Source organism: Colletotrichum navitas (genome assembly GCF_030913465.1).
Source record: "Colletotrichum navitas strain CBS 125086 chromosome Unknown LY79scaffold_5, whole genome shotgun sequence".
Taxonomy (NCBI): Eukaryota; Fungi; Ascomycota; class Sordariomycetes; order Glomerellales; family Glomerellaceae; genus Colletotrichum; species Colletotrichum navitas.
The window spans coordinates 788,148-800,757 of NW_026850551.1; the positions used below are offsets into that span (position 1 = coordinate 788,148).

General features: G+C 54.3%; 3 protein-coding genes across 3 annotated transcripts; 1 reads left to right on the plus strand and 2 right to left on the minus strand.

The window, feature by feature from the left end:
* The first annotated feature begins 717 nt into the window (after window positions 1-717).
* Window positions 718-1,285, plus strand: LY79DRAFT_539141 (uncharacterized protein). The gene has a single exon (XM_060556792.1). It carries the CDS (start codon window positions 796-798, stop codon window positions 1,069-1,071), a length of 276 nt encoding a protein of 91 aa, XP_060419131.1. The 5' UTR covers window positions 718-795; the 3' UTR covers window positions 1,072-1,285.
* Window positions 1,286-5,383: 4,098 nt separating this feature from the next.
* LY79DRAFT_576154 (uncharacterized protein) lies at window positions 5,384-5,959 on the minus strand (the record flags this gene model as incomplete). Its single annotated transcript, XM_060559770.1, has 1 exon — window positions 5,384-5,959. One exon carries the CDS (start codon window positions 5,957-5,959, stop codon window positions 5,384-5,386), a length of 576 nt encoding a protein of 191 aa, XP_060419132.1.
* Window positions 5,960-8,107: 2,148 nt separating this feature from the next.
* Window positions 8,108-10,630, minus strand: LY79DRAFT_656116 (uncharacterized protein; the record flags this gene model as incomplete). Its single annotated transcript, XM_060562680.1, has 3 exons — window positions 8,108-9,760; window positions 10,002-10,245; window positions 10,499-10,630. The coding sequence occupies 3 exons, from the start codon at window positions 10,628-10,630 to the stop codon at window positions 8,238-8,240; spliced, it is 1,899 nt and encodes a 632-aa protein (XP_060419133.1). The 3' UTR covers window positions 8,108-8,237.
* Window positions 10,631-12,610: the final 1,980 nt, after the last annotated feature.

Here is a 12,610-nt window from a genome sequence, read left to right on the forward strand (position 1 = left end):
GAGGGAGCAAGCCTCGTATCGTCTGAACAGGCAGGCAGGCATTGGCCACGGGTGAAGCCTTGATAACAGGCGCCTCATCAGTTCCCCCCCGGCAGAGTCCACAATGGTCTTGCTAAACTCGCCTCTCATTCACCACTGGTAAGACAGACATCACTGCAAGAGCCACCTCGAGCGAGAATGCCACGAGAAGCGAGAGAAACTCGTTGTATTACGACTACGAAAACATGAAGCAGGGAAGATGGAAAAGGTGGGGCGTAAACATCGGATCCGCGGAAGTTCCGGCGGCAGGAAGGGTCTTCCGTTCGTGCCTGCGTCGAGAAACATCTTCGCTCTTCCCTCTTCCGCTATGGTTCGGAACCGGCAAGGAGGACGACAGCTTCCTGCCCCTCTTCACCGACATCCACGGAAGTTGGCAATTCCTATCTCACATCATCGCTTTCCTCTCCGCATCGTTGCCTTCCTTCTCATATCCCTCCTTTCATGGAAGCAGCACAATGCGGCCGGCACGTCTGGCCATACCTATCCTCCCCCCTCTCCCCTCCTAACCTCAATCTCTTCTTCTTCTTCTTCTTCTCCTCCTCTTCCACACACATCTCCATCTCCTCACCAACATCATCCCACCCTCGCTTCAGTTTTGACTCGTTTTCTTGGACCTCAAGTTTTGGAACCTTCATTCCCTCTCTCTCACAGTTCTCTTCGAAACGCATCGAGAGTCATTCCACTCATTCTATTCCCCGGCTATTCTAGCAGAAAACCCTCCATCATGCGGCTTTGTGGCCCTTCAGGACCCTCACAATGGCAGAGTCAGACGATGGTCGGCGTAGGCCTCGTCACTCTAACCTTCTTCACGGCATCGGCCGTCTCCCAGGCATTGCCACGAGTCCGGAACGACAATACCGCCGACAACCTGGCCAAAAGAGACACCAACGTCCAGGCCAGGCAGCTTCAAGGCGCTCCCTGGGGCCTTCCTTGGGGTATTTTCGACGGCGGTCAATCTGCCTCGCCTGTCACTCTCGCTCAACCGGCCATCACCACGTCTCTGCCCTCCGCTGCTCCCGCTGTACCCAATAACCAGCCACAGGTCATTCCAGGGGTGCTCGCTCCTTTGACAGCGGCCATCGGAGGTGCCACACCCAGCAACGTATTGGCCTCTGCCCCCAACGCTGTGTCCACACTACTTCAGCCTGGCGGTCCTCTCAGCCTTCCTCCCGCCGTCCCGAGCGGTGAGGCGGGACAGACCCCGAACGGCGGTGGACTGCTGAATCCCGTCCAGAGTCTCGTCAGCATTATCGTTGGCGCAGCAGGCAATGCCGGTTCTCCTATCTCTCTGTCTGGCGTCACTGGTGTTCTCAACCCTTTGACAACACTAATTGACGGCGGCAGGATTCCCGCCTCGCAGGCCACTGCAGTTGCCAATAACGGAGTTCCTGTCGGTGGTGGTCTCCTTACGGTTACTGCTCTCTCAGCAGCTATCGGCGTCATCACAGCTGCCCCAGGAGTTCTAACCACTGCCTTGCCCATCTCAAACGTCATCCCCAGCTCACTACCCGTGTCAAATTTGAATGGCGTCCTTGGTTCCGTCTCAGTCATCTTGCCAGATGCAATGCCTTCGGTCGATCTTGGTGGACTCAATGCACCTCAACTACCTACCGACTTGGCTGCCACTACACCTAGTCTTATTGGCTCACTCATCAATCCAATCATCCAAGGTGATGCTTCAGTCTCTACCGCCGGAGGTAATCCCAATCAGGCTACAACTTCTCCGGTCTCGGCTGCTTATTTCCCTTGTACAATGGTCGAAATCGCCAATGGAACCCCCACATTCATCTTCACAACCTGTTCTGCTGGTGCTTCTGCTGCACGCCCTCAGCCAGCCGTGTCCACGGCCTTGAGCTCGCTAGCTGTTCCGGTCTCATCATCAACAGTCGGCTCATCCAGCTCCCTTGTTCCACCCGGAGTACCGTCCACATCCTCCGTTCTATCCGCAGGCGGCGGGACAGCCAGCCTCCCTGTGTCTTCTCAAGCCACTCCTTTCGTCGCCGCAGGAAGCTCACTGGCAGGAACTCTACAGACGTCATCGACTACCGCACAACCTACCGCTGACATTGACAATGGTTCTCCCGTCAGTGCGTCTCCATCCCAGCCCGGAGCTGGAAGCCAAGGAAACAGCGTACAAGGTCAGAGCCCCAACTCAACAGGCCAGTCCCAATCGCCTACAACGAACTCAAACGCTTCATCAAACCTTATCCCAGGTACGTCAGCGGCAGCTGCCGTCTCTTCTCTCAACTAATATGTCTTCTCAGTCATCCAAACGCCTGCTGGCGCTACCCAGCCTCCCAGCCAGCCGAACGGCGGTGTTACTGCTCCTACGCCGCAAGCCCCAGCAGTCAGCATCCAGACGACTATAACCGTTGCTGCCGGGCCACCAGCTTCGCAGCCCAGCGAGGCGCCATTGAGTAGCAATGGCAGCCCCACCTCTTCTCCTACACCGTCCGGTGGTTCAATATTCGCCGACGACGGACAGGGCTCTTCGCCCGGCGGTAGCGCCCTCCCAGGCACGCCGGTCATCCCCATTTCCGACTGTCCCGCTGTTGTCCAATGCCCAGCATGTTCGGCACCTTCTGCAAACCCTCCTTCAGGATCTGGCCCGTGCCCGGGCCGAGGCTATTCGTGCTCAGAGTGTCTCAACGGCTGGTTTTGCCCCCCCCAGGAAACGCCAATGCTACCCGCTCCTTGCGGCATGGGTTGGCCATGCTACCACTGCAAGGGCGGCTGGTACTGTGCACCTGGTGGTAACGACGGAGCACCTGTAGGCGCAGACAATCCCCCAGCGGTCGTCATCACAACTGTCACGGCTTTTTTCGCGCCTCTGCCCACCGGGCCTGCCAATGGTGCCACTGGCGGCAATGGTGGTGGAAACGGCAACGGAGGATCCGGCAACGGTGCGGGCAATGGATCTGGAGATGGTTCGGACAACGGCTCCGGCGGCAGCGATGCTGGCAACACCGGAGGATCCCCAGGAAATGGTGTACCCGCCAGCGTCGGTTCGGGCAATGCTGCATCAACTCCCTGTACTACCACCAGCAATACGCATCCTCCTAGCACGACCGTTCCTGGAGGTGGTAGCGGCAATGGTAATGGGTCTGGTGACGTGACAGGCAATGGATCTGGAAACGGCTCGGGCAATGGCTCCGGCGGCAGCGATGCTGGCAACACCGGAGGATCCCCAGGAAATGGTGTACCCGCCAGCGTCGGTTCGGGCAATGCTGCATCAACTCCCTGTACAGCTACCAGCAATATGCAACCTATCACCTCGACTGGTTCCGGAAGTGGTGGCGGCAATGGCAACGGAACACCCAACAGCCCAGGCAATGGAAGCTCTATCAGCACTCCTAATGGCAACGGCCCGTCTCCCACGACTTCACCAACTGATCCCAACACCGGATCAGGCAGCCCCCCTGGGAATGGTTCTCCCGCAAATGGTGCATCTCCAAACAATGGCTCTGGAAACGGTTCAAATAACGGGCAGGGGAGTTCGGGCTCCGCCAACCCTCCATCTGGCTACGGAGGCTCTTCTTCCGCAAGCCCTGCTGCCGGGAACCCCAGTAACGACTCCGGCTCAGGGGCACCAAACGGCAATGGCGCACCCGGCCCCAGCAGCCCCGCAGCTGGCGGCAACGGAGGCGCCGGATCTGGCAACCCCAATGCCGAGCCCGGCGGTGGATCACCCAGCAATGTTGCCCCCAAAGTTGCCCCCGAAGTCTCTGGCTGGACGCATCTTGGCTGTTTCAAAGACTCTCCCATCCGGACTCTGGACTGCGACCCATCCAAGTATTTTGCTGGAAGCATGTCCAATGAGAAGTGCATCTCATACTGCGCTGCGCAGGGCTTCAGGCTCGCCGGCACAGAATACGGAAAAGAGTGCTGGTGTGGCAATGCATTCCAACTGGCCGAGCGCATCCCCCAGGAACAGTGCAACGAGGTATGTGATGGACGCTCCACCGACATTTGCGGCGGTGACTGGGCTGTCACCGTCTACAGTGCCAATGGCCAAGCCCTCAGCGTCCCATCCGACGATGATGCTGGCAACGGCACTGGCAACGGGAACGGCTCTGGAAACACGGCCGGTTCAGGATCTCCATCAAACCCCTCCGCCGGGACGCTTGCTTCTCAGAGTCCTCCCCCCCCTCAAACAAGTTCCCAAGGCCAGCCGTCTCCAGCTCCTGCAGGAAACCCTCAACCAGCCCTTACTCCCTCAGCGGCGCCCAGTGCACCGACACAGCTGCAGATTGATGTAGTTTCACTCATCAAGAGCATCATCAACTCTCTTCCCAAAGGAAGCCTGGATGGCGGATACGGCAGCGGTCTGGGAGCAAGGGACTCTGGGGCGTCTGACAACAATGGAGCTGGATCATCAGGCAATGCCGGCGTTCCTAATGCTAGTGCGGGAGGCGCACCCCTGATGGGACCAGGGCCTGTCATCCCGACAGCCGGTCTCAGTGGTTACGGTTCCCAGAAGCGTGACATGGCAGGCCGGAGCGTGAAGCGGAGCAGCATCATAGGACGACGTGCGGTCGCCAAATCCGACATGGCCAATATTGTCGGAGACGCAGACGGATGTGATAGCGACTGTGTGGTCGAGATTTAATTTTCGAAAAAGGGGTCTCGTCATCATGACCGTATCATGAAATATGTATTATGATGGTTGTTGCTGGATGTGGTAAGTACTGGTGCTAGCTGGGACTTGGGGAAACAGGCGACGGCATGAGATATCGCCTTAACTCGGGTAATATAATCAAACATGGCTATGACAATTGTCTTTTGGCTCCTCAGTGACAGTTTTGGTGCATAAACAGCGAACATAGTGGTCCTACGAACGGTGGTAACCAGGCCACGTCACCTAGTTTCCTAGATGGGACATGGCCACGTTGGAACCAGTGCTCGACCTTGGTGTTTTAATCAAAAGAAGTGGTGAGATTTCTGGGCCGGAGACACCTGTCAGCTTACACGCACACACAAACACACATTAGACGGCTATGCGGATTATGACGAGACTTGCAAAGGCCATTGGGTGGCCGTGGATACTTTGATGATGGGGTGTATCTAATTCATTATGTTCTGTTGTGCCATACGGGCCTAAACATGTTTCCTACTTTTGATTCAGAATGGATATCTTTCGGCTCCTTTCCCGTCCCGCCGCTGTTGCATTTCGTGAGCTGTTTTAGACTGTGCCATGAACACCAAGTGTGGTATTCTTAAGGGGAGTGTTACGATTGGAGTTCATTATCTTTTGGTCGGCCGTTGTATTATTATTCCCGGGGCCGCTGATGGCCTGGGCATGTTCTCGTCGCTTTCTGGCCTTTGGATGTGGGCCATTTCCCGCCTAGATCTGGAGAGCGCCAAAGGTGGCGGCGGACAAGAGGAGGGCGCCGATGGTCAGGCCGAGGGTGCTGACGCCGCCGGGGGCGTGCAGACCGGCTGAGGCGGCGGCGTTGGGCGACGAGGTGGAGCTGCTGGCGGCGGCGCCGCCGCCGCCCCTCCCGGTACCGCTGGGCGAATCGCCATCGTCGCCGTCGCCGGCACCGCCGGAGGCGACGACGCTGGCTTGGGCCGAGGCCGGGGGCGGGACGTTGCCGGTGGCGGTGGCGGAGGCGTTGACGTCGCCGTTGTCGCGGCAGAAGACGGCGGTGTAGCCGGCGCCCTGGTCGAAGAGGCAGTCCTGCAGGTCGCGGACGGACTGGCCGAGGGCGAGGCAGTAGATGCCGCAGCCGTCGTAGTAGGAGACGACGTCGGCGTCGCGGCAGCAGGCGGACATGATGTCCGTGTGGTTGCCGGCGAGGGGCATGGCGCACACGCGGTCCTGGCTGGGGGTGTCGTAGAGGTTGGAGGTGCAGACGGGGGCGGTGGAGGAGGGGGCGGCGGGAGCCGCCGAGGAGGCGGAGAGGGCGGTTGAGGACATTGTTGCGGGGGTAGTGGTGGTTCTTTTTTCTCCGGTCGAGGATGGTTGTGGGTATCGTGATGGGGTGCTTGGCAGAACAGACGGCAGATGAGCGACTGTGAAGAATGAGGGATGGGATGGGGAGGGAAGCAGTAGAAATAGGATCCAAGGGGGGGAGAGGGGGGGAAGAGGAGAGGGATCGATGGGTTTTTGTTTACATACGACGGATACAAATCCCAAGAGCAGCATCCTTCGTTTTCTTCTTCTTTCCTCGTTTTCCTTTGCAGGTTTCCCACCCCTCCCCCAGTCCTGGGGGCTTGCACGCCCAGGCCCCCTCGGTTTCTGTCACCCCATTGTTTCTCGATTGAACACGAGCGAATGCCATGCGTATGTGTTGTCCGTCTGGCCCTCTGTCCAAGAAACTCCCTTCGGGGATCCTGATGGCTCCAGTCTGACGTGTGAAAAGCCGCCCCACCTGCGTTCTCCCTCCCGGCAGTGCCTCTCTTAGCGTGTCACCCAGCAAGCTAGCTGCAGAATTGGCAGGGTGGTGAGCCCCGGCAAAGCCAGCGGGAAGGCGGGCGATCCTGTCAATATCGGGGCCGGTTGGTTGGGGAACCGGCCGGGGTGCGTCCAGCAGCGTCGCAGTCGATCTGGCAGAGGAGCATTTCGTGTATGGGGACGGCGTGCCTTCCCACCCCCCACCTTTCTTCCTCCTCTCGTTGGAGAGGCTCTGTTGCAAGCCAAGCCGACGGCGTCTGGCTTGGTGTGTGTGTGTGGCTAACGTATGATGTACTTGCTGAATGGGCGGGGAGTCACGGCTGCCTAGCAACCGTGGCGCACAAATCGCATAACCAGGTTTTTCTCCTCTCTCTTTGTTCATTAGTCCATAGGGTGCTAGGCGGCGCAGGGAGGGGCAGCTTCGATGGATGCTGTGCCACCACCGGATTCGCCCGGTGCAATGAGTGGAGAGAGACTGATGGTCAGGCCTCTCCCCCATGCTGACGGGTTGGTTGGTCCTAGTCTGATATCGTGAGAGAGCAACGTCGGTAATGGTGTGCACGAGGTGCTGAGACAGACATGTGTCGAATTGAGGAGCTGAAGTGGGCGTGGCCAATCGGGGGAACGGACGGGAAGGGCGCGCGTCATCTGAGACTAGTGTCGAGTCCGAGGTTCAGCTGTTTCTTTGTCGCATTGATTGGATTCGCAGCAGAGTGGCCGGCCATTGGGTGGCCCGGTGATGCGTCGTGCCTGATATTACCGAGTTCTGGTAAAGGAACACTGGGGTTGCGTACCGTAGGTGTCGCGCGACGCGACGCTCGGCCGATGTGGCGTGTGCATTTGGGATATCCTACGCGACCTGCTTGGGCTGGTAAGATGAGCAAGACGAGATGTAGTGCCGCCGGATGATCCGGCCGTAATGTGATTATGGGCAGCTGGACGACCCGTCCGGTACCGACTTCGGGAGGCCAAGTGGGGCCGGGTCAGACTCCGAGTCGGGAATGCGGCGGGTTCCGACTCCAACTGTTGTTTGTTCCTATCTGTCTCCTAAACTGTTGACCCTTGAATCTTCTGATCAGTGCAGGCTTGGGTGATTTCCGCGGCCTAATATATGTCACACTTGGCCCGATCGCCCAACCCTGTTCCACGAGTTTATAAGTAAATATGTCACACAAGTAAATAGGTTACGGTCCCAGGTTGCTCTCAAATGCCTTCTTAAGTGAGTCATTACTTAAGACTTAACCGCTCACCCACCTATCGGTTTCCTAAGTAAATGTTGATCCCGCAACGACTATTTCAATTTTACAAATATAATTGAGCTTAACACAAGCAATGAAATTTGCACAGGAATTACAAGGAGCTTAACTAACAATAATCTTGACCTCCCGCAACGGCTTTTGCTTCCTGCATTGCCGACTGAATGAATTTTCCGTTCCACAACCAGTAGTTCCGGTGTTGGGTAGGTGATGTTCAACAAAATATGCCACAAGTTGAGCCTCGGCGTGGCATGCGTTGCAAGTCTCAGTCGGCATTCGTCCATCGAGGGGGTGACGTGGGAAAGGCAGATCAATCTTCTTGGCGAAATCCTGAGCCCGAGCCGTCCAGTATTTGGCATCAAGCTTGTGGTGTCCATTTTCTAGGCAAGGTTCTTTGTCTCCTGAGCCGGACCATCCGCTTACAGCACAAATGATGTCAAGAGGCTCACCTCGAACCAGAAAAGCAACTGTTTTAAGCTGTCCCTAATCTTGTCCCTAACTTGCCTCTCACGCGTTATGCTCCTCTTACGCGTTATAATAGGCATCTAATTGTCCTGCAAGTACTGCCTCACAAATGATAGTGGCATTGGGAATTCGTTTAGTAATTCGTCAAGTAATTCGTCAAGTGAGCGATAAGAGGGTGGTCGGTGCCAAAGTTCTGAAGTTCTTCCAATCCGATCCACCACAGTTTCAAGTGCTTGGGTGAAGTGTCTACAACGGACAGGATTAAATTTTCCATCCAGAAGTCTGGCTTTGTGGGTGTAATGACGACAGGGAGCAGTGCACTCATGAGTTGACTGTGTTTGACTGATGAAATCCCCGAAGAACCTCAGGTAGAGAGGATCTGGTTGCAGGTCATCTGAATAGACAGTGCCATTGCTACAGTTGTCGGCTTCGGAGGAACCGATGCCAACGGAAAGATCGTGAAGAGCATTTGCCACGCGGAAATGACAGGCTTGGTGATTGTTGTCGTTGCCGTTGACTTCAAGAAGAGCTTCGATAGCACCTCTGACGATTTGATGCTGATGGCTGACTTTGAGTGACGAGGCAAACGTGAGTCTGCTGTAAAGTGGCTCGAACTTTTCCAAGAGATCAAAGAAGCTTTCAAGAGCATCTTGCATTCCATGGAGGCAACGGTAGTGTGTGAACTCAGCAACGTTTGAGCCGAGATACGCTGGCTTGAAGCACATGTCTGTGGCCCCATAAATTGGGAAGCAGTCTTTTGATGCTAGACAATTGGTACCAATAATGTGTAAAGCGTCAACAAAGCCGCGTCTGTCAGCCTGCGACTGTCTCACAGCTTCCAAGGCGATTCCCGCAAGTGGTCTTTCCTTGCAGTAATCGTGTGTTGCTAATAGCTGTTCCTCGTCGAATGAATGCCTCGGTAGCTCTGAAAAACGTTCTTCCAGTGATGCCAGTGGGCTTTTCTTATAAAATGAGCGGCGTCTGAGAGGGAATTCAAGTGATTGCGGGACCATAGCAATCCCAAGGTATCGATACAGCTTAGTGACAACAAGTCTTTCTGCTGAGTCTGGGTCGACGAAGAGTTCTTTCATTCGCGAATTTCCTCTAAGGAAAGTCCTCACTGTTTGGTGGGAGAGCTGCACTGTCCATGTTGGCTGTGCTGCTTTGTGACTTGGAGAGTTCATATCCATGGCGGTTTGCGGATCTTCCAGAATCTCGATCAACGGCCCGCAACAATGGCGAATATTGGAGCAGAATCCGTCCCAACTGGTGAACTCGAATCTGTTTTTCGCTATCGTCTCGTGGTTTCCGTATTCATGCTCATTGTCGGGTAACGCAATTGCCCTCCATAGATGTTGAAGTTGAAGTTCTGTCCATCCCCTGCACCCAATGATCCATTCCAGGACCCTGCCCATGTCCTTCATTTTCTCAATTGAGTTGGATGCTCTGAACTCGTAAATGAATGCGCGGTATAGATCGTCGATTTCATCCGGCATTGCGCGAAGTAAATTAGTCCGGGACATAGCTTTCAAGCCGTCGACTTTGACAAGCCGAAGGAGTCGGTCGACAATAAGTCGGACCCAGAGCACTACACCGTTCGCGTCTACAAGAAGATAGGTCCGAATCTCGGCAAGAGCATTTCTGTCTCAAAAGGAGAAGATGTGGCGAATGAGAAGTATGATGCTTTGCGTTGTACTTCAGACGATGGCCCAAACCACATCTTATTGAAACAATGTACAGGCTAATGTCGCTTGCAGTCGTTGAAGGGCAGCTCCTTCGATACCATAATATTCTCGCATCAGATCCATGGCTCGCTTCTTGCAACCAGCTCCGAGATGCTTTACAATATCTAAACCACAACAAGGATGGGTCGAATTTCTTGAGATTAGGTGGGCTGGAGCTTTTGCAAGCTGATGTCGCGTTTGTGATACTTTGCATTGCGTTCTTGAGACCGGCTGCGGCAATGACGTCCATGGAGTCCAGTCTCACTAGAACAGCAGATGCTTTGACTTGGTTCTCGACAGAGAGAGTCCAGTTTCCGCTGAGAAGCCAAGCGAATATCCCCTGATCCGTGGGTTGACAAACGGCCTAGAAAATCTAGGAGGTCGGAGATTCCGAACCACTCATTGTCTGATACGCAGGCTTCCAATCGATCGATTATGAAAATTGTACAATCGTCTGACTCAGTAACCAAGAGTGGCCAGACATCCTGTAGAACATCTTGTAGCACTCCAAACTCAAAAGATGTACCCTTGGCTCTTTTCAACCGACTTCCGCACCTTGTCTGCAAGTCTCTTGGACAATTTGTGTGAGACCGCTTGTTATCTAGCAACATGCTGACCAAGCCTGCCAGGACAGTAGTAGCTGTCACTGGCAGTGGGAGTGAATTGCTGGGCGGTTCGCAGAAAAAGTAAGCGACCTTCGGCCGACCGCCTTGTCTGGAAGATGTTTCAAGCTCGCGAGAGTCGATCATTTTGGAGAAAAAGGTAGCAGAAGCCAATCCGGGGTCGTCTTGAATACAAAGGCAGCTTTGCTTAGTTGTCCCTTTCAGCCACTTGTCATGTTCTGATCCGAAAGTCTGTAACAATTGAGATCTAACCGGTGTATCCTAGGCTGAAGTAGTGATCGGAACTGAGGCGGGCGTAACCGGCCTGATCGGAACAACGGTAACGATCATCCAGAGACTCATTCGAGCAAGTAAAACAGTGGGTGGAAACAAGAACCTACTTGATCACGTCTATTCGACTCGACAAGCTGTATCTGGCACCGTCGAATTGGTGGGACAGGAACTACAATTGCAGACAGTTCAGGTGGAGGTCCAAATAGAGGGAGTCAGGATGGTTGCACTCGATCCAAGAGCATTTTTTGACACAATCAAGGATCGGCAAGATAAGGGAAAGTATCGCAGCTTCATAGACAGCATGATATGGGGCGATGCTCAAGACCGGGAGCTACATAGCCTTCTGCACCGTCTTCGAAATGAGAGGCAGGAGCTCCATACCCGGATCTCAGTTATACACATTGGGCTGACAGGCAACCTGCAAGATGGGTTTCAAGTAGCCTTCCGTATTTTGATGGAAATCGACAGCAAAGTAATGGAGGGTATAGGTATGAATCTCGCCCTCGCTGAGAGACTGCGAAGCAGAGAACTGCAGTGGGTCGGTAAGGCTATCCAACTCATTCCTGAGTTATCGATCCGCCAACATGCATGTGGTGTTAGACAACGACAATGTTCTTCTCGAGCCTGATGACATCGTGAACTTGAGGCTGGACAGTGGACGTTCGGGTACCTCCGAAGATTTGGCTCCGGAGAACAGCAGCGACCAGGAGGAGATCGTGCTTGAAAGACTTACATTCGTTAAGAACAAAACCGGGGACGTTCCAAAGTTCTTTTGCGGAAATTTAGGTGTTGGAGAGGGTCATTAAACAAGAAACTCCAAGGCGAATATTAGCGAGAAACAATTTGGGAAAGGGGCAACCTTAATGGTTGGAGACGTGGGCGATGAAGCGGCTGCAAACATATCAAAAACTTTCTTTCTATAGTCAGGCCACGTTCTGTATGATTCAGTAAGATAGTCAAGAAACTCTAGTAGTTACTGTTAACAAAACAGTCAACATATAGAGATGACTATCACATAGAGAAGGAAAGAAACTATATAGAGCGCTAGTAACAGAGCTAAAAGAGGTGAATCATTAATCAAGGAGCTAAAGTAGTGCTATAACTGGTGGCGGCTAGATATATAGGCTGTCGCCAGGCGGGACCAAATAGTGCAATCTGCTTCGTACTGATATGGCAGTATAACGGGGCCGAATACAACAGATTGAGTTGTCAACTCATAGATCTCAAAAGTCTGGCGGGCTTTTTTCACGACTGTCGCCGAATGGGACGGTCGACAACAGCACTGAAACCGGTTCTAAAGCAGCTGGGGTCACGGCATCGCCGGTCGATCCCAAACTGCCGCCAAACTCGGCAGTATGAGCTTGGTCCAAGGCAACCCCTGAGAAGCCAATCTCTTCACCGGCGAGCTGAGGTTAGCAATGCTCAATGTTCCGGACGAATTGGCCCATAATTTACCATTAGCATCAAGTCATGCCGGGCCGGGTCGGAGCCACGATCTTCCTACAACTATCACACGATTGGGCTATGCAACGGCGCCGGACCACCGGCGATATATTAAGATACAACCCGCTCAGCCCCGATAGGCTATAGAGAGCATCGCGGCAACAGTTATTCTATTTTGGCAACTGCATTGATGATGGGCATTCACGCCGACGATCCGCGCATGATGAAACGTGGCGCTTGCGGCTGCTCTTCACGGCCTTTAACGCTCCCTCATATATACAACTTTCCCGATGATTTAGGCGTCTGTTGTATCTACTAGAAGCCCGGGTTCAAGCAAGACTTTCCAGTCAAATTCGGACCGGAGTTCCTAGCCATTTACGTCCTTGCGAC

What these genes read in the sequence shown, in the direction of transcription:
- LY79DRAFT_539141 (XM_060556792.1), top strand. Translation starts at nt 796, where the DNA reads ATGGCAGAGTCAGACGATGGTCGGCGTAGGCCTCGTCACTCTAACCTT.